Source organism: Aspergillus viridinutans (genome assembly GCF_018404265.1).
Source record: "Aspergillus viridinutans IFM 47045 DNA, scaffold_3, whole genome shotgun sequence".
Taxonomy (NCBI): Eukaryota; Fungi; Ascomycota; class Eurotiomycetes; order Eurotiales; family Aspergillaceae; genus Aspergillus; species Aspergillus viridinutans.
This window is the reverse complement of record NW_025091219.1, coordinates 1,958,678-1,975,992: the sequence shown is the minus strand read 5'-3', so window position 1 is coordinate 1,975,992 and position 17,315 is coordinate 1,958,678. Positions and strand designations below refer to the sequence as shown.

General features: G+C 51.3%; 7 protein-coding genes across 7 annotated transcripts; 6 read left to right on the top strand and 1 right to left on the bottom strand.

Annotated features, from left to right (window-relative positions):
- Positions 1-63: 63 nt before the first annotated feature.
- Aspvir_005639 (uncharacterized protein) lies at positions 64-1,317 on the top strand (the record flags this gene model as incomplete). Its single annotated transcript, XM_043268852.1, has 1 exon — positions 64-1,317. One exon carries the CDS (start codon positions 64-66, stop codon positions 1,315-1,317), a length of 1,254 nt encoding a protein of 417 aa, XP_043124787.1.
- A 633-nt stretch (positions 1,318-1,950) lies between these two features.
- On the top strand, positions 1,951-2,668 carry Aspvir_005638 (uncharacterized protein; the record flags this gene model as incomplete). Its single annotated transcript, XM_043268851.1, has 2 exons — positions 1,951-1,999; positions 2,112-2,668. The coding sequence occupies 2 exons, from the start codon at positions 1,951-1,953 to the stop codon at positions 2,666-2,668; spliced, it is 606 nt and encodes a 201-aa protein (XP_043124786.1).
- A 538-nt stretch (positions 2,669-3,206) lies between these two features.
- On the top strand, positions 3,207-4,861 carry lys1 (saccharopine dehydrogenase (NAD+, L-lysine-forming); the record flags this gene model as incomplete). Its single annotated transcript, XM_043268850.1, has 8 exons — positions 3,207-3,267; positions 3,365-3,445; positions 3,583-3,831; positions 3,892-3,918; positions 3,978-4,153; positions 4,207-4,303; positions 4,359-4,506; positions 4,576-4,861. 8 exons carry the CDS (start codon positions 3,207-3,209, stop codon positions 4,859-4,861), a joined length of 1,125 nt encoding a protein of 374 aa, XP_043124785.1.
- Positions 4,862-6,231: 1,370 nt separating this feature from the next.
- On the top strand, positions 6,232-8,208 carry Aspvir_005636 (putative ubiquitin C-terminal hydrolase; the record flags this gene model as incomplete). The annotated part of the gene is made up of 1 exon (XM_043268849.1): positions 6,232-8,208. The coding sequence occupies one exon, from the start codon at positions 6,232-6,234 to the stop codon at positions 8,206-8,208; it is 1,977 nt and encodes a 658-aa protein (XP_043124784.1).
- A 1,248-nt stretch (positions 8,209-9,456) lies between these two features.
- Aspvir_005635 (fructose-bisphosphate aldolase FBA1) lies at positions 9,457-10,728 on the top strand (the record flags this gene model as incomplete). The annotated part of the gene is made up of 4 exons (XM_043268848.1): positions 9,457-9,564; positions 9,640-9,750; positions 9,812-10,114; positions 10,168-10,728. 4 exons carry the CDS (start codon positions 9,457-9,459, stop codon positions 10,726-10,728), a joined length of 1,083 nt encoding a protein of 360 aa, XP_043124783.1.
- Positions 10,729-12,682: 1,954 nt separating this feature from the next.
- On the top strand, positions 12,683-15,666 carry Aspvir_005634 (putative DUF221 domain protein; the record flags this gene model as incomplete). Its single annotated transcript, XM_043268847.1, has 3 exons — positions 12,683-12,769; positions 12,823-13,371; positions 13,426-15,666. The coding sequence occupies 3 exons, from the start codon at positions 12,683-12,685 to the stop codon at positions 15,664-15,666; spliced, it is 2,877 nt and encodes a 958-aa protein (XP_043124782.1).
- A 767-nt stretch (positions 15,667-16,433) lies between these two features.
- On the bottom strand, positions 16,434-16,961 carry Aspvir_005633 (uncharacterized protein; the record flags this gene model as incomplete). The annotated part of the gene is made up of 2 exons (XM_043268846.1): positions 16,434-16,927; positions 16,958-16,961. 2 exons carry the CDS (start codon positions 16,959-16,961, stop codon positions 16,434-16,436), a joined length of 498 nt encoding a protein of 165 aa, XP_043124781.1.
- Between the last annotated feature and the right edge of the window lie 354 nt (positions 16,962-17,315).

Sequence of the window (17,315 nt, the reverse complement as noted above, 5' to 3'; positions counted from 1 at the left end):
GAGAACCGAGATATTCCACTCGCAATACATCTCGTCTATCAACCCCACCGCAGCAGAGTCAACATGAAGGGGTCATCATTGTTCAAATTCAGCCCTTTCGCAAAAATTCATCAACCTCTTCCTCGTACGCCAAGAGAATCAGCGCAATTACTGAACGCCCTTACGTCCTCCTTCCGTCGTCAACTAGATCGAGAGTACCCATCATCCTCTTCAACCAATAACGATCAGAACGGTGACAATCCTTTATCCTCCGTTCATGCGACCGACAAACATCTAAGGACTATTTTGGAGAATCCTCTTTTCCGCGTCATTCCCTCAAATGCAGCTAGCCCTGGGCACCAATCCGGTCTTGGACCACTTCAAGAGCAGAAACTGGCGACTGAGCCTATGACTGTCTTCGATGAGTTGGTTGCCTCGGGTTCTGTTAATAAGACCGCTCTGTTCAATTGTTTGAGGGCCCAGCTAGTGCTCGCCAGCGCTCATACCGGCGATGGAGTTGTAGACGCGATGAAGAAGGCTAAGGCCGGTTCCAAAATCGTGTCCTGGTGGTACGCATCCGATTCCGAATCCAGGAAAATGATATTCACGATACGATCTTCAACCGTCACACTCCTCAAATTCATGGTCGCTGAGGGGCTACAGAAGACGGCAATGACCTGGCTGGGAATGCTATTGAACCGTGACCTGGGCGGTGCTGACGGTCGCATATCGGAGGCCATGGCCCAAACCGTGGCTCGCAATTTCCTGCTCGACCTCTTGAAAGCTGAGATCCAGTACGGAGAGGGTTTAGTCTCGGCCATGAGATATTACTTGGAGGCGAGCAGGCTGCCAATCTCTACAGATTACGAGCTCGGCCTTGTTCAGTACAAGAAAGCCCTACTAATGCCTGCAGCCGGGTTTTTGTGCCGCGCAGCCATGGAGGATGAGCAATCGCAGCTCAAACAAATGCCTCTTGAGATGTACGATGAATATGTGAGGATTATCGCTTCATGGTCTCTCAAGTCGTTACTACTAGCTTGCGTGCCTCTTTTCCACCCGACCCGACCTGACGCTACGCGCTTTGTGCAATTTACAGAGAGGATATCACGAGTTCGGCTCACAACATGGCCCAAGACGAAAAAGGAGAACTTTGTGCTTTATGCCATTACCGCCATTCGTATCTTGGTCGATCAGCAAAAATTGGAGGAGGCTTCATACTTGGCACGCTTTATTCAGGAGAATCTACCGGAAAAGATTGGCCAGGAGTCGGCATCCAGCACGTTTGATCAAGTGTCAGCAGAGGAGGAGAATCTATCCAGCCTACTGGGTCTGGCATGATTCGCATTGGCTCGCATGTTAAACATGTCGAATCAACATACACAAACACATCAGATGTAGTCCATTGGACTCTGGCTAATTGGGGCCATTAAAGTGCCGCCTATCCAGCATCGTTCATCGACGTCATGGACTTTGACGATGAGGGACGCACTTCACGCGAGGAAGCGTCCATCTCGTCCCAACTCCGCAATGGTGCTCCACTCTGCCGCACTAATGCCACCCTTCTCCTCTTCTTGGCATGCTTACCTACAACAAAGAACATCAGAAGCGCCGGACTACGCTACGCCAGGGCTGCAGGCCAGACCCTGGTGCTGAGCCCGGAATTGAATTCTGGTGTTGCGTCACTAAATCTAGCATCCGCTAACATGTTGGGGCAAATAGAACAAATAACCGAGAAAAGGCTAGCGTTCTCGAAGATCTTAGTCAACGTCACACTCGCAGTCTCCTCTCCATTCCTTTCACACTTTGTCGTCCTTGACCTCTCCTCATCGGTGATACACTGTTCCAGAATCATCTATCCTAGCGATCTCAGCTATAGTGATAATCAAGTCTCTTTTTTCGAGACAATTATATCGTCTCCATTTCCCATACATCGACGAAGCCCATATAAGTTACACATTAGCAATCACAATCATGGCGACCGAAAACGACTCTAGCGTTGTAAACGGTCACTCCAAGCAAGGTATGTCCAGGATACAGGGCGCTGTCTGGCCGCCTGAGTTAAACTTAAACCCCGTTTAATTACCACCGTAAGCGTTCAGGTAGAGCAATCAGACGCTAATGGACATCGCCAGAGCCTACAATTCAGACTGCAGCAGAAGTCAACAGGCAATCGCTGGAGGATACCGCTAGAGAGACCAAGGTCGACAGCCGTCCACTGGAGAGTGACAAAGCGCTCCCTACAGAGCCCGTCCCCAATCCAAACCAGAGCAGCTCGGAAGGAACCAAGTCTGCCGAAGACTCCAAAGCCGTCGATCCTTCAACTTCTCCAGAACAGGCCCTTGCTGGGGCTGTGACTGACGCTCAACCACCATCTACCGCAGACACCGCGCAAGCAGGAGACAAACAAGAGCACGGCCCGTCTTCGGCACCAGCCCATGATGGCAAAGCTGTCCCTGGAGAATCCACAGAACCCGCACGTAAGAAGCAAAAGATTAGCGAAGAGAATGGTGTGGACGAAAACGGTCAACCAGCTACCCCGGCCACCGGTAACTCGGCCTCGAATGCCACTCGCAACGGTGAGCAGAAGTCAGGGCGCTCTAAGAAAGTGAAAGACACAGTGAAGCGTATAGTTCATACAGATGGTATCGGGAGTCGGACGCGCAGTCGGACCAAGGCTGCAACAACGTGAGCTGCACTCCTTTGATTTCCGGGCTCTATGTCGACCTTCATGGCCTAATACTGAATGTCTGCTACGAGACACTCTCTTTCAATTTCCCTTTAGCAGTCTTAGCAATGATAATGCAAACTGGTATTCTTGTATATCCAGAGTAAGCACACATAATTGTCAGTTCGATATCTGCGAGTATATGTTCTGATTAAGGAACTCAGTAATACTTCAACCCCTTGTGTCAATCTTGATGTGTAATGTTTTTTTGATGTATAAAGGAAGTCGTCTAGATCAGGTACAAGCACAATTATCATGACGGAGCAATCTGTTGTATATCAACGCCTTCTTGAGAAAAGCCGATATCGGCCGACACCCCAACCCCTCGCTGAGTCACAGCCACGGAGCGGATCAACCGTTATCACTGGAGGGGATTTGAGTCTGTGTCATAGCTCCAGTAGTCATTGTTCTAATTTCACTTTCCATTTTTCGAAATCTCGGTTTTCCTTTTCAAGAAAAAATCAATTTGTCTTCGAGCACTCATCAATTGAATTTCACCGTCATGTCGAGCAATAAGATCTGGTTGCGCGCTGAAACCAAGCCCGCCGAGGCTCGGTCTGCTTGTGAGTTCTACATGTTCTTGCGAAAAATACCCTGTTCATCATGGCATTTTCAATCCGTAAATCTTCAAATTGCATGTGCTAATTGTATGGAATGTAGTGACCCCGACTACCTGCAAGGCCCTCATGGATGCCGGCTACGAGGTGACCGTGGAGCGTTCCACACAGCGGATATTCGACGGTGAGAATAATGTCCCCTGATTCCTTCTCAGGGCCAATCACTAACAGAACTGGCTTTTTTTGACAGATAAGGAGTTTGAGCAGGTAATTTGAGATTCGCACATAATCCCTTCTTCGGACGACATTCTCACGCACTAGTTGTACAGATCGGCGCTCCCCTCGTCGAGGAAGGTTCATGGGTGAAGGACGCACCTAGAGATGCCTATATACTGGGCCTGAAGGAGCTTCCCGAAGACGATTTCCCCCTTGAGCACGTTCACATCTCCTTTGCGCACTGCTACAAGCAACAGGCTGGTTGGGAGAAGGTTCTCAGCCGGTGGCCCCGCGGAGGCGGCACCCTCTTGGACTTGGAATTCCTCACAGATGACGCCGGACGCCGAGTAGCCGGTAGGTGACGACTGTTTCTGCTTTGGATGAATGAAAATAGTGTCTGACTTTCACCTTCAGCTTTTGGATACTCCGCCGGTTATGCAGGTAAATTATTTCGGTTTTGCTATGCGTCGCATATAGGGGAATGCTCACGCTATGCACAGGTTCTGCTTTGGCCGTTAAGAACTGGGCGTGGCAATTGACGCATCCTGAGGGCGAACCCCTTCCTGGCGAGACTCCCTACGCAAACCAGGACTTGTTGATCGAGTCAGTGAAGGAGTCGTTGGAGTCTGGCAAGAAGCTGTCTGGCAGGTCGCCCAGGGTACTTGTCATTGGAGCTGTGAGTGTGCATTCGATGAGCTGAGGTCTCCTCATTGTACTGACCAAGTCTAGCTTGGGCGCTGTGGCAAGGGAGCCGTCCAGCTGGCCAAGGATGTCGGCATTCCTGAGTCCGATATCATCCAGTGGGATATGGAAGAGACCAAGAAGGGTATGTCTTCATTCTCACCTGCAGCTAATGTGCCTGCGCTAATCTAGTTTTCCAGGTGGTCCCTTCAGGGAGATTGTCGAGGATGCAGACATTTTCATCAACTGCATCTACCTTTCCGCTAAGATCCCTCCTTTCGTCAACACCGAAACTCTCTCTTCTCCTAACCGCCGCTTGTCTGTCATTTGTGACGTGAGCGCCGATACGTATGTTACTATTTGGACTCTTGAGGATAAAGGACGTTCTCGCTGACATTCTGGTCTTGCCTCACCCAGAACCAATCCCAACAATCCTATCCCTGTCTATTCCATCACAACCACTTTCGACAAGCCCACAGTGACTGTTCCCCTTGCCGAACGGGCCCAGGGCCCCCCATTGAGCGTGATCAGCATCGACCACCTCCCCTCCCTCCTTCCTCGTGAAAGCTCCGAGATGTTCAGCGAAGCCTTGCTGCCGAGCCTACTGCAACTCAAGGACAGAAAGAACGCTCGTGTCTGGAAGCAAGCAGAAGACTTGTTCAACGAGAAGGTTGCCACCTTGCCCGAGTCGATGCGCGCTTAAGTTTGTTTTCTCAACATGGCCTTCCGCGAAAGGCCCCCCACATGGTGAATCTGGACGCTCTCCCAACTCTCCCGTTCTATGGGCTGCTCTCTTGGGGGAAGCGATGACTTTTGTATATGCAGTAGTGTGTCATGAATCTCTGTTTAGAAAGACTACTACAATAGATTGAATCAATGAAAAGTTCTTGTTGAGACAAAAGGACCTGTGTTCAAGCGATTTCGAGATTTGAGTCTCATATATTCAGTCAGTCAGACGACGAAAGAAAGCCAAGTCATTCTAAGTTGATGATATTCCTGCTCTATCATCAACTAAAAAAGTGCCCGAATATCTCGATTATGTTGAAGTGAGAATTCTAATCTGCTTTATTTGCGCCTTACTCCAAGGTCACGTTTCGATCATGCCATGTCTCTGAGGCTCAGATCCAAGACTATCAAAAGGAACACCATCACCGCCCCAACTACACTTAACTTACAAATTTTATTCTTCAAACTTCTCCAACCGGCTGATGGGGTCTAACAAGTGGACAATTATCAGGATTGCGTATGGGATCATCACGCCCTATTGACGATGATCTCCTTACCATTTGCTCAGGGGCACTATGGTCCTGCAGATCTTGCTGTGGAACATCACTCAACTGACCCCGATGATCTCATATTGGTCCACGAACTCCTGGAGCACTGGAAGCCATGGTATCCTTGAACATGCTCCTTTTCCGTAGTCGTCGGGCGGACCCAGGATCTCCAATGTGGGGGTTTCAGACGCTGTTGACGGTCGGTTGACGGTCGCTTGGCGTGGCAAGTTCTCCGGACGGTCTCGGGAGTGAAGAGCGAAGAGCGAAGACGACGAAGATTGATCAGACTTCAGCATTCCCTTATCTTGTTGCCTGTATATTCATTTATGCAAGTCGCTCTGTCACGATTATCATTCGAATGTTCCGACGACATGAACGATTATTTAAGCAGTTTATAAGCATGCGTGAGTGCCCTTTTCTCGCCTTCAACCCCATTGTTCGGATTCCTCTCCGCAATCCCCATCCTCGGGTGCTACGCTGTGTATGGGGGAAAAACTTATCTGACGGACAATTATCCGCCCATAGCCGCCACCCAGAAACTGTCATCTTCACTCTGAATATCATCATTCGACAGAGAAATTGAACTACAGGAGTTGAAGAAAACTCATCGACATTCTTGTCCTGCCGTTAGGTTCGCCATTGGCTTTTGGAGTGGCTCGCCTCCCAGTCAGAGTCGAAGCTCACCTCCCCCGCGCCGCCGCCAATGGAGCAATGATCCTGGCGACGTTCGTGCATTCGAAAGACATCCTCAACTAATAGCACCGATAGAAGGCTCTCGCTGCTCAACAGCAACGCAGCTATGCAGGAAAAGTCGACGACCATCGCCGCATACGCAGCCGGAGCATCCCTCGCCGCCGTGGCCCTCTTCTACGTGTTCGGACCAAATTACACAATCGACGGCGACGACTCGAACGACGGCAACCGCAAGAAGAGTATTGTAGGGCTGACGAATCCGGCGAACGACTGCTTCATCAACTCGGTTCTGCAGGCGCTCGCGGGCCTGGGCGATCTGCGCGTCTACCTGATCAGGGAATTACATCGGCGTGAACTGGATGGACCGGACGTATATAACTCGCTGCCGGAGGCAGATGAGACGCCGCGGGGGATGAGACCCGAGAGGGTCCGGGAACTACAGCAGGGTACGATCACGCGAGCTCTGAAAGAGATGTTGGACCGATTAAATGAGCGTCCAATCTACAAGAAGACCATCACCAACCGGGCTTTCATCCAGGCTCTCGAGTACGCTTTCCGTACTCGGATTAGCCGCAATCAGCAGGATGCGCAGGAATTTCTTCAGATCGTTGCGGAGCGTCTTTGTGACGAATACCATGCCGGATTGAAGGCACGACAGCGTGCACAAGATTCTCTTGCAGCGCTGCCAGGCTCCGGTGGCGGGGAATCTATACAAAGTAATGCTGTCGAGAAGGGATCTACTGAAATCGAAGTGCGGATCGACGATGGATCTGAGATTGGCCTCCCGGCAATCATCGATAACAAATTGAAAGAGATCGACAATGAATACGGATTTCCTTTTGAAGGACAAATGGAATCGCAGATTGAATGCCAGTTCTGCCATTATCAATACAAGCCGAACAAGACTTCGTTCGTGAATCTGACGCTACAAGTTCCTCAGAAGAGCTCGACCACACTCAGTTCCTGCTTTGACGGATTGCTCAAAACGGAATATATCGATGACTTCCGGTGTGACAGATGCCGGTTACAACATGCCCTGGATGCTAAGATGGTAGAAATGAGCAGGTCTCATTCCACAAGAGATCGCGAGCGTATCGAACAGGAGATCCAGCAGATACGACATGCTATCGTTACAGATCCTGAGAATCCTCCCGAAGGAGTCAGCCTTCCTCCAGCGGATCTTGCACCTAAGCGAAAGATTGCTCGCCATATGCGCATCACTGTTTTCCCCAAGATTATTGCAATCCACCTCTCGCGCTCGATCTTTGATCGCAGTAGTTCTACGAAAAATGCCGCCAAAGTATCCTTCCCTGAAAGGCTTCCTTTGGGTGGGATTTTGAGCCAGAAGTGGTTCAAGCTGCTGGCCATTGTCTGCCACAAAGGCAGTCATAACAGCGGCCACTACGAATCCTTCCGACGTAACAACCTCTACCCGCCTTTCTCTACTCCGGACGTCTTTAGTTCCTACGCGCAAAGTCGGGCGCCCAGCGTCAATCCCTCTACTGCACCGAGTCCTCGCTTCGCGGCTCGCGGGGCCCCCGAGACAGAACCCTCCCCAATCAGCCTTTCTTCCTCGACATCATTACCATCCCTGTCGGGCACTTCGATCTCATCCCCAGCTCGTTCTCAGTCAGCGTCGGCGAGGGACGCCTCACAACCTGCATCTCAGCTGAATGCGCCTCCCTCGCCTTCTGCTCGGCCCACCACATCCAGCTCCCGTGTATCCTTTCAGAGCATCCGCACCAAATCGTCAGGATCGAAGCAGAATCTCTCGCCGCCGGGGTCTGAAACTCAAAGTCCAGCCAGTGATAGTGGTGCCTGGAGCAAGTCCGGATCACGGCCATCCTTCATGAGTGAGCGGACCACTCCCAGAACGCCTCCAGAAGCACCAGCTCTGTCGAGTTCTCGGCTCCGTCGTCGCAAGAAGACGAATGATCGATGGTGGCGCATCTCCGACGAGAAGATCAAGGAATGCAAGACTTCAGACGTGCTGGGCATGCAGAAAGAAGTCTATCTCTTGTTTTACGAAGTGGAAAAAGAGTCTTTCGGGCCTTGGGCGTCGCAATCAGAAGTTGATGGATGAAAACATGATTGAATGCACATACGCGACTCGTGTCATTTTGGGTTCAGCGCATATATGGCGGGGACATAATTGAAATAGACAAGACGTGGACATTGATATGGACATTGATATGGACATTGATCGCATACGTACATACTTTCTTCTCAGAGCATTTCTCTGTCAGACAGCATCTGGACATAGGAGCTTAGGATAGAAGGAGTTGATAGTCTTTGGATAAAACTTCATTCCTGACGCCAGACCGTAGTAAAAAAACCGTCCGGCCTTGGTTGTCGGGAATCTCTACTCCGCTCCATACAGAGTCGCACATGGCTGATGCCGACGATAACCAATTGTCCGGATAGCAGAAAGTCTGGGCCATGAGAAAAGAACGCAAGGGAATGGACTGGAACGGTAATTGACGGTTAAGGGGAGAGTTTCTCCGCTGCTTTCGCCGAGAACGTATCGAGGCACGAAAGAAATACGGAGAGATGGGTATTCATTTTCGCAGAGAACCGAGAGTCAACGAACCGGCTGAGGCACTGTAGGAGTGAAAACCTCTCAATTGACAGGACACAGCTTCGATTCACCTTCTGAAGATATGCTCCTCTTGACCTTAGTTTTAGTTGGCCCTTTCTACACGCAAGTACAGCTCATCCATTGACTACCTGTGGCGTGAGTAGAGAGCTTCAAGTCCATGACGCGGGCGATGATGTCATGTGATGGACGCGGGGATTTTCGGGTCAGAAGCAGGCCTGAGGCCAAACGGGCGTCAGTCATGGCCCCCTCTAGGACCAATTTACCCCACCAGTAGGAAAGGATAGCTCAGGATCCTTCTTATTGCTAGCAAAGGGTTAGGGGACCTTTAGTATGGTTATTATTATATCATCTCGTCCCTTTTCCTTCTTGTTTCCTTCTTCTCTTCTTACTACCACATCATCAGGAGAACCGGTTCAGGCAAACTGAAATCATACTGACTACATCAATTCCCCACCACCCGGTGAGTTCTTCAAGGCATCCCACTGCTGCTGCCCCTCCATTAGTGGCTCGCTGCCCCTCCCTTGTGTGCTACTTATTTAACTGCCACCGTATTCGTCGTCCGGTAAAGCTCTTCGGTGATCTTCAGTGAATTAGAAGAGTACTAAAAAAGTTTTGTTGTTTCGTGATCTAATTACTTATCTATCCCGTCTCCCGTCCAGATCTTCTCTCCCTCTTCAATTTCATCTACTCGATCCATCCAGACAGTTTAGTCGCATCCAAACCATAGTCACAATGGGTATCCTTGAGAAGCTTTCCCGCAAGTCCGGCGTCATCGTCGGTGATGACGTCCTCCGTCTCTTCGAGTACGCTCAGGAGAAGAACTTTGCTATTCCCGCCATTGTAAGCTTCCCGACCGTTATAGCTTGCGCAACTCGTCGTGGTGCATAAGCTCGGTATACTAACAGCTGAGTATAGAACGTCACCTCTTCCTCCACCGTCGTCGCTTGTCTCGAGGCCGCTCGCGACCAGAACTGCCCCGTCATCCTCCAGGTCTCTCAGGGTGGTGCTGCCTTCTTTGCTGGAAAGGTATGAGACGCGCACCTTGTAAACCGGTCCTCAATCGCAGGATAGAGCTAATCCATTGCAGGGTGTCAGCAACGATGGCCAGAAGGCTTCCATCGCTGGTTCCATCGCCGCTGCCCACTACATCCGCAGCATTGCTCCCGCCTACGGCGTCCCCGTCGTCCTCCACACCGACCACTGCGCCAAGAAGCTCCTTCCTTGGCTCGACGGTATGCTCGATGAGGATGAGCGCTACTTCAAGCAGCACGGCGAGCCCCTCTTCTCCAGCCACATGATCGATTTGTCTGAGGAGCCCGTTGACTACAACATTGACACCACCGCCAAGTACCTGAAGCGTGCTGCCCCTATGAAGCAGTGGCTCGAGATGGTATGCTCCCTTTTGAATTGCTGTCGTGTGTGCGTAAGCTAATGCCTATTCAGGAAATCGGTATCACCGGTGGTGAGGAGGACGGTGTCAACAACGAGGACGTTGACAACAACTCCCTGTACACTCAGCCCGAGGACATCCTGGCCATCCACAACGCTCTCGCCCCCATCAGCCCCTACTTCTCCATTGCCGCTGGTTTCGGTAATGTGCACGGCGTCTACAAGCCCGGCAACGTCCGTCTCCACCCCGAGCTTCTGAAGAAGCACCAGGCCTACGTCAGGGAGAAGATCGGCTCCAAGAAGGACAAGCCCGTCTACTTCGTCTTCCACGGTGGCTCTGGTTCCAGCAAGGAGGAGTACAAGGAGGCCATCAGCTACGGTGTCGTCAAGGTCAACCTCGACACCGATATGCAGTACGCATACATGTCCGGTGTCCGTGACTACGTTCTCAACAAGAAGGACTACCTCATGGGCCCTGTCGGCAACCCCGACGGCGAGGATAAGCCCAACAAGAAGTACTTTGATCCCCGTGTGTGGGTTCGTGAGGGTGAGAAGACCATGAGCAAGCGTGTGCAGGTTGCTCTGGAGGACTTCAACACTGCTGGCCAGCTGTAAAGGTCTTGACTTGGACGTTCTTCTACCTTTGGATTCGGAAAACCGATATTTCTATTTATCTTCCAGATACCAGTACATAAAATGAGCAAATGAATGGATCTAAAGAAATTTTATTTATTGAGTCGTTGGTGGTTCAAGTCGAATCTACATAGATGTAGTATGCACGTTCAATGACAAGTGCAAAAACGATGCTAGTCCCTAATCGACTAATGTGACATTCGCATGTCAGTAATTGACCTGCAGACATCCACGTAGAAAGGGCCAATGATGCGAAAGTAAGCACTACGCATTGGAGTGTGTTTAATCATTCACTTGGCTGGCGTTGCTTCATGAATTAGGTATGACCAATAGTCAGTGCCTCTTGGTTTCTTCTGTGTTTCAGGTTCAGCACTAGACTATATGCTATGTTTTATAGCACAAGGGAGACATAGGAAAAATCGCCTTGAAGAATAGCAAGAGTACATGGCTTCCTACTTCGTAGAGTCTCTTGCTATTGATAAATACAAGCTTAACGGCCAAAAGGCTGATTGACAGATCGACAGTCGTTCTTGTTTGCACGCCAAGGGAGGCCTAGTAGTACGTCAGTGGCGAGTCGCGAGCTTGCAATTCCAGTGCCCACGCTGAGGTCCTCTTTACCTGACAAGAGCTGAAGTTATCAACATACGGACATACGGAGTCTCCGTGGATCGGTTTCAACCTCACCCGCGGTGACACCAAACTCGATGCAGGGCTTAATTAGTCTACTCTGTACCACGCTAATCTCGGAGGAGACCGAGAAAGAATCGCTCTAAGGCATTAGTAGAGCAGCAGGTCCGACTATTGCATGCCAACGCTAACCAAGACGGAGACCGTTACTTAGGTAGTTTCCGTTCCTGTGCTATTCTTGTACACTACCTTACCGTAGTGTATCGACCTGCAGACCCTGTGTACTTCTGAGAAGGCGATAAAATAGTGCCAACTTACCTTACCTGGACAACTTGAGGATGGGTACCAATCAAACCCTGTGTAGGGCTGTGTGTGGATGGATGACTCCACCGGACCTTTCTAGTTGTCTCAGAATTGCTCAACACTCATACTTTGTGTGAGAGAATATTACCACCCAAGAGGTAATGTTCCAGACTCGACGCTAGTGGCAAACGGTGATTCGTGGGCGAAAATAGCAGTCGGCTAAAAGTCCAATAGTGTCCAATGACAGCGGTCGATCATTGACTGTGGAGTGGCATCGTTTTTGTTCCATCATTCTTCCCTTTGGGTTTGCCTCTTCCATCCGCCTTCTGTATTTTTGTCAAAGGAACACACTGGGTTGAATAAACATGAAATGTTCCGGTGGGTTGGGGGCAGCATGGCTGATGTAACCAAGGTTGCGCAGCTCAATCTGAGTGATAATAGAATGTACCAGCTACCGACTGTTCATCTACCAGGGAAAGAATCTGATTACGTACAGTCATCAGGTACCGATGGATATAGACAAAAATCACGAGTATACGCCAAAAGGTCAGTTGATGGGCTGAATACTGTGTATAGATCAGCAGATATCTCAGCAATCAGTTATCTCCAACGCATCTCCATGGTAAACCGTATCTGCTTTGTATCTATAGTTTACCATCCTAGACATGCATCAGCCATGAATCCTTCCATTGATGTTTAACCTGTAGATAGACTAATCCCTGTTCCCAGACCCGCCTCCACCGAGCCCACATGCGGGCGGGCGGTCTTGTCCTCTTGTTGCCGTCTTGCGTTGCTCTCCGCGCCATTCCTAGTCATTATCCGTCCATTTCAATCTTTTTTATCTTCTCTTTCCTGACTCTTTTCTGTCTCTTTTACGTGCCATGCATTTTCCTTTTTCTATCATATAGTCATTCGTTTCTGCCATATACCTTCTGTCCTCTAAATCCTCTGGTGAAACCCTCACCGCCCGCTCTCTCGTCCCATGCCGCAGTAGATTCTAGATACTATGGACCACTTCGCTCTGCGACAGCGTGACGATCCGTCGGGCGCTGATCAGTTTCTCAAGCTTATTCAGGACCCTTTCAAATCGGCTGTAAGTCCTCCAAATCCATCTCGATTCTGCAATCGCTAAATCATGCCCGATAGTTCCAAGTCAACGCCGTGTGGGCTTCGCTAGGCGCCTCCGCCGGTATCTCCATCCTCCTCGCTCTCCTCTTCTCCCTCTTTCGTCCTCGTCACACCCTTGTATATGCGCCCAAAGTCAAACATGCGGATCGCAGACATACGCCGCCCCCAGTGGGCAAGGGCTTCTTCGCCTGGATGAGACCCGTTCTGCGCACGCGAGAGGACGAGCTGGTGGAATGCATCGGCCTCGATGCCACCGTCTTCTTGCGCTTCACCAAGATGTGCCGCAATATCTTCATCATTTTGAGTATCATCGGATGCGGCGTGATGATTCCGGTGAACATCACCAAGAGCAACGGCTCTGGCATCTCATCGTTGTCGGCGTTTGCGACCATGACCCCGCTTTATGTCACAACGGAGGCGATTTGGAGTCAAGTCATTTGTGCCTGGGCCTTCGACATCATCATTGCTTACTTTCTTTGGAGGAACTACAAGGCCGTAACAGCTTTGCGCAGAAAGTATTTCCAGAGCTCTGACTATCAGCGCAGTCTGCATGCTCGAACCTTGATGGTGTGTTACGCCCCACCAAGCAGCTGGTTTTACATCGATGACTGACCGTTGTAGATTACGGATATTCCCAATGAGGCACGTTCGGACGAAGCCCTTATGCGCCTTGTGGATGAATTCAACCCCACGGCTGCTCTCCCCCGGGCCTCCATCGGCCGAAATGTCAAGGATCTCCCCGTGTTGATCAAGGAGCATGAGGAAACCGTGCGGCAACTGGAGTCCGTCCTGGCGAAATATTTTAAGCGGCCCGACCAGCTACCTGCCAAGCGACCAATGATGCAACCTTCCAAGAAGCAAAGAGGCAATCATCCGGATTGCAAGGTAGATGCCATTGATTACCTCACCGACCGCATCCAGCGTCTGGAGGAAGAGATCCGTCACGTTCGCGCCTCCATCGACAAGCGCAACGCCATGCCATTCGGTTTTGTCAGCTGGGATATGATCGAGCATGCCCATGCCGTCGCCTATACCGCGCGAAAGAAACACCCCAAGGGAACCACGATCAAGCTGGCACCTCGCCCGAACGATCTCATCTGGGAGAATTTGCCCTTGTCCAAGCAGGCACGAAAGTGGAAACGGTTCATGAACTTCATCTGGACTACTTTGTTGACCGTTGTATGGATCGCTCCTAACGCGATGATCGCCATCTTCCTGTCCAACTTGTCCAACCTGGGTCTGGTCTGGCCTGCTTTTCAGACGTCGCTTAATGCGAACCCGGAAGCCTGGGCCGCGGTCCAGGGTATCCTCTCACCGGCGATCACTTCCCTGGTTTACCTCCTTCTACCGATCATCTTCCGTCGCTTGTCCATCAAGGCGGGTGACGTGACCAAAACCTCGCGAGAACGCCACGTCCTGAGTCATCTGTACTCGTTCTTCGTCTTCAACAACCTCATCGTCTTCTCGCTCTTCTCGGCCGCGTGGACATTTGTGGCCGCTGTCGTCGATGCGAAGAAAAACGACGAGAACGCCTGGCAAGCGATTCAGGATGGTGCTTTCTACCAAAAGATCATGAGCGCCTTGTGCCAAGTGTCTCCCTTCTGGGTGACCTGGCTGCTGCAGCGCAATCTCGGAGCGGCGATCGACCTCGTGCAGCTGGTCACCCTGTTCTGGGTTTGGTTCTCCAAGACCTTCCTGGCGCCCACGCCCCGGCAGGCCATTGAATGGACCGCGCCCCCGCCGTTTGATTATGCGAGCTACTACAATTACTTTCTCTTCTATTCGACCGTTGCGTTGTGTTTCGCGACGCTCCAGCCCATCGTACTTCCCGTCACTGCGTTGTATTTCGGATTGGATGCGATGTTGAAGAAGTATCTGTTGCTCTATGTGTTCGTGACGAAGACAGAATCGGGCGGCAGGTTCTGGCGCGCCCTGTTCAACCGTCTAGTCTTTGCGACCATCTTCGCCAATGTAATCATTGCGCTGGTGGCCAAGACCAAGGGTACCTGGACCATGGTCTACTGTGTGGTTCCGCTGCCGTTCCTGATGCTGGCATTCAAGTTCTACTGCATGAAGAAATTCGACGACGACATCAAATACTACAACCGGGCCAACCTGACCGATGCGGAGGCGTTCGCTGTCGGCAAGTCAGGCAAGAAGGCGTCTGACCGGCTCAGCTCCAAGTTCGGCCATCCCGCACTATACAAGCCTCTGATCACCCCGATGGTGCACGCCAAGGCTGCCGAAGCGCTCAAACAAATCTATCGCGGACGACTCGGCTCCTCGGACGTCCAAGGAGAATACTCGGACATTGCAATGGATCCCATGTCGACCACGCAACCGGGCAAGGCCAGGGACGCCGCCCCGTCGGCACCCTTCGAGGTTGTTCCCGAGAATCATCTCGACTTTTCCTATTTCAAGGATCGTCCAGACTTCCGTGACGAGTTTGGTGGAGGCATCTATGGCCGCCCCGAGGATCTGATGACCGAGCGGTCCCATACGCCGCGAAGCCACCTGGCCGAATGGTCACCGACCACATCGCGCGCGTCATCGCCTACGCCGTCGCTGCCGTCGTCGCTGTCTGGACTGAAAATGCCCGAAGGCTACGACCCAATCGCGAACGATATCCACCCTGCCTTCCGCCCTCCGCACTCGCGTGAGGAGAGTGCGGCGATGGGCGCTGGTCTGTATCAACACCCGAGCGCGAGCGATTCCCAGCAGCTTCTAAGCCAGGCCCAGGTGCCAGGCACGAGCGAGATCGCACCTGCTCCCCTGAGCCGATGGCGGACTGGAGGATACGGGCCTGTTGAGCAGGACGATCCCAATTTCACCTCGTATGAGCACTACCGTCCTGCGCGGTAGTTGCAGATTTGTACAGCTGAATGGTTTGGTTACGTCATAAACTTGATATTTTCATAGATTTGGTTGGTGGGACTGTACATTTGACACGGGTTAACGAACTTTACGCCTATATCACATTGGATGACCTTTTTCGTTTTTATGACCTGAGTATACCTCTATACACCTGTAGTATCAGCTATATATTTCCGGATGCGATCAATAAACCGAGTCTGGAAGTCTTCTGGTGTAATGTAACATGTCACTTTGATGGTATGCTTACGATTTTCCCGATTGGGCCGACGGCGGAGGCGAAGTCAGCTTCCGCTGCCTGATAGCTCTCCTCTCCCTTACTTTTGCTTCCTTCTCTCCTGAAATCAAATCAGATCAGCCTTTTCCCTTTCTGCAATCCGGCAGTTTTCTTCAGTGAGCATGCTTTCTGAAGGCTTACTTTGACATTAATGTCACTGTCGCTGACTCCTGACCCCTGTCCGACGATATCGTACGCCTCCGCACCAAACCGAGTACTGGAGCTCCGCAACGCCTTCCTCACCCCTGCCATCCGCCAGGATCTTACCACTCGCTCTAGCTCCCCCGAATGCTTTGCAGTAAGCGGGGGAGTCTCTAACTTCGAGTCCAACTCATTATACAGCACCTCCGTCTACTGAGCATTCGCCCTCCGCACGAATGCTCCCCCCGCCTGACGAGACGGCATCGTCCACATACAAAAAGAACTACATCAGAGAAACTCCAGAAAAGCCATGGCGTGGTACTCCATCCTCCCACCAGACTTAATCTACGTCGAGAGCTGGGCCGCTCGGATCTTCGTACGCCTTGCCCCCCCTCCCCCACGCGCTCCTGAGAACTGCGCTGAGTGGACGTAATGCTAATGCTAATGTTGTGGCCGGGTTCAGGTCTTCCTCGGCATCGTCACCATCTTCCCCTGGGCGGCGCTGATCGTCTTCGATGTGCTGCTGTATATATGGCGGATGGGGACGTACGAGTTCCCTGTCGTCGGGGGCCGGGCGAGAGGGATGCAGCGGCCTCGGCGGCCCACTTTGAATGTGAACGTCAGTGAGAGGAGTGAGGTGCCGAGGCGGGTGTTTGGGCTTGGACCGGCTGTTAATACCGCGGGCGTCGGGGAGGTGGGTGAGCAGGTGGAGGTGAAGAGGAGGGAGAGAGTGGTGACGGATACGGATGGGTGAGGTGGTGGCTTGTGGTGCTTGTTGTTTGACATGCAGGTGTGGTTGATTCGTCGTCGTGGTCGCATGCTGCTGTGTTGTTTCTGATGTTGATTGTGCATCTCTATTGATACCCATATGTTTATTGTTCTTGTGGTCTGTTGCCTACTGAGGCGGTTGTTTATATTTGTACTGTATGTATACTTCCGTGAGCATACGGGGTAGCTCTAGAGCCCAACTAATGCAACTATTAGCCTACCGATTGAATGTCTCCATAGCTTGAGATGATAACACTAGACTATCGTCCCATAATGATTCGTTCGGTGATTGCATCGAGTCGGTGTTACTCCGCGGTTCTCCCCGCCAATCGGCACAGACCGAACTTGATATCCAACTGGGCATGATATCCCCTCTCGACTCATTCCCTACTATACAGTATATTATGGACGCATCATGGACATGTCCGAGATACGAGTCACCCCTCATAAACGG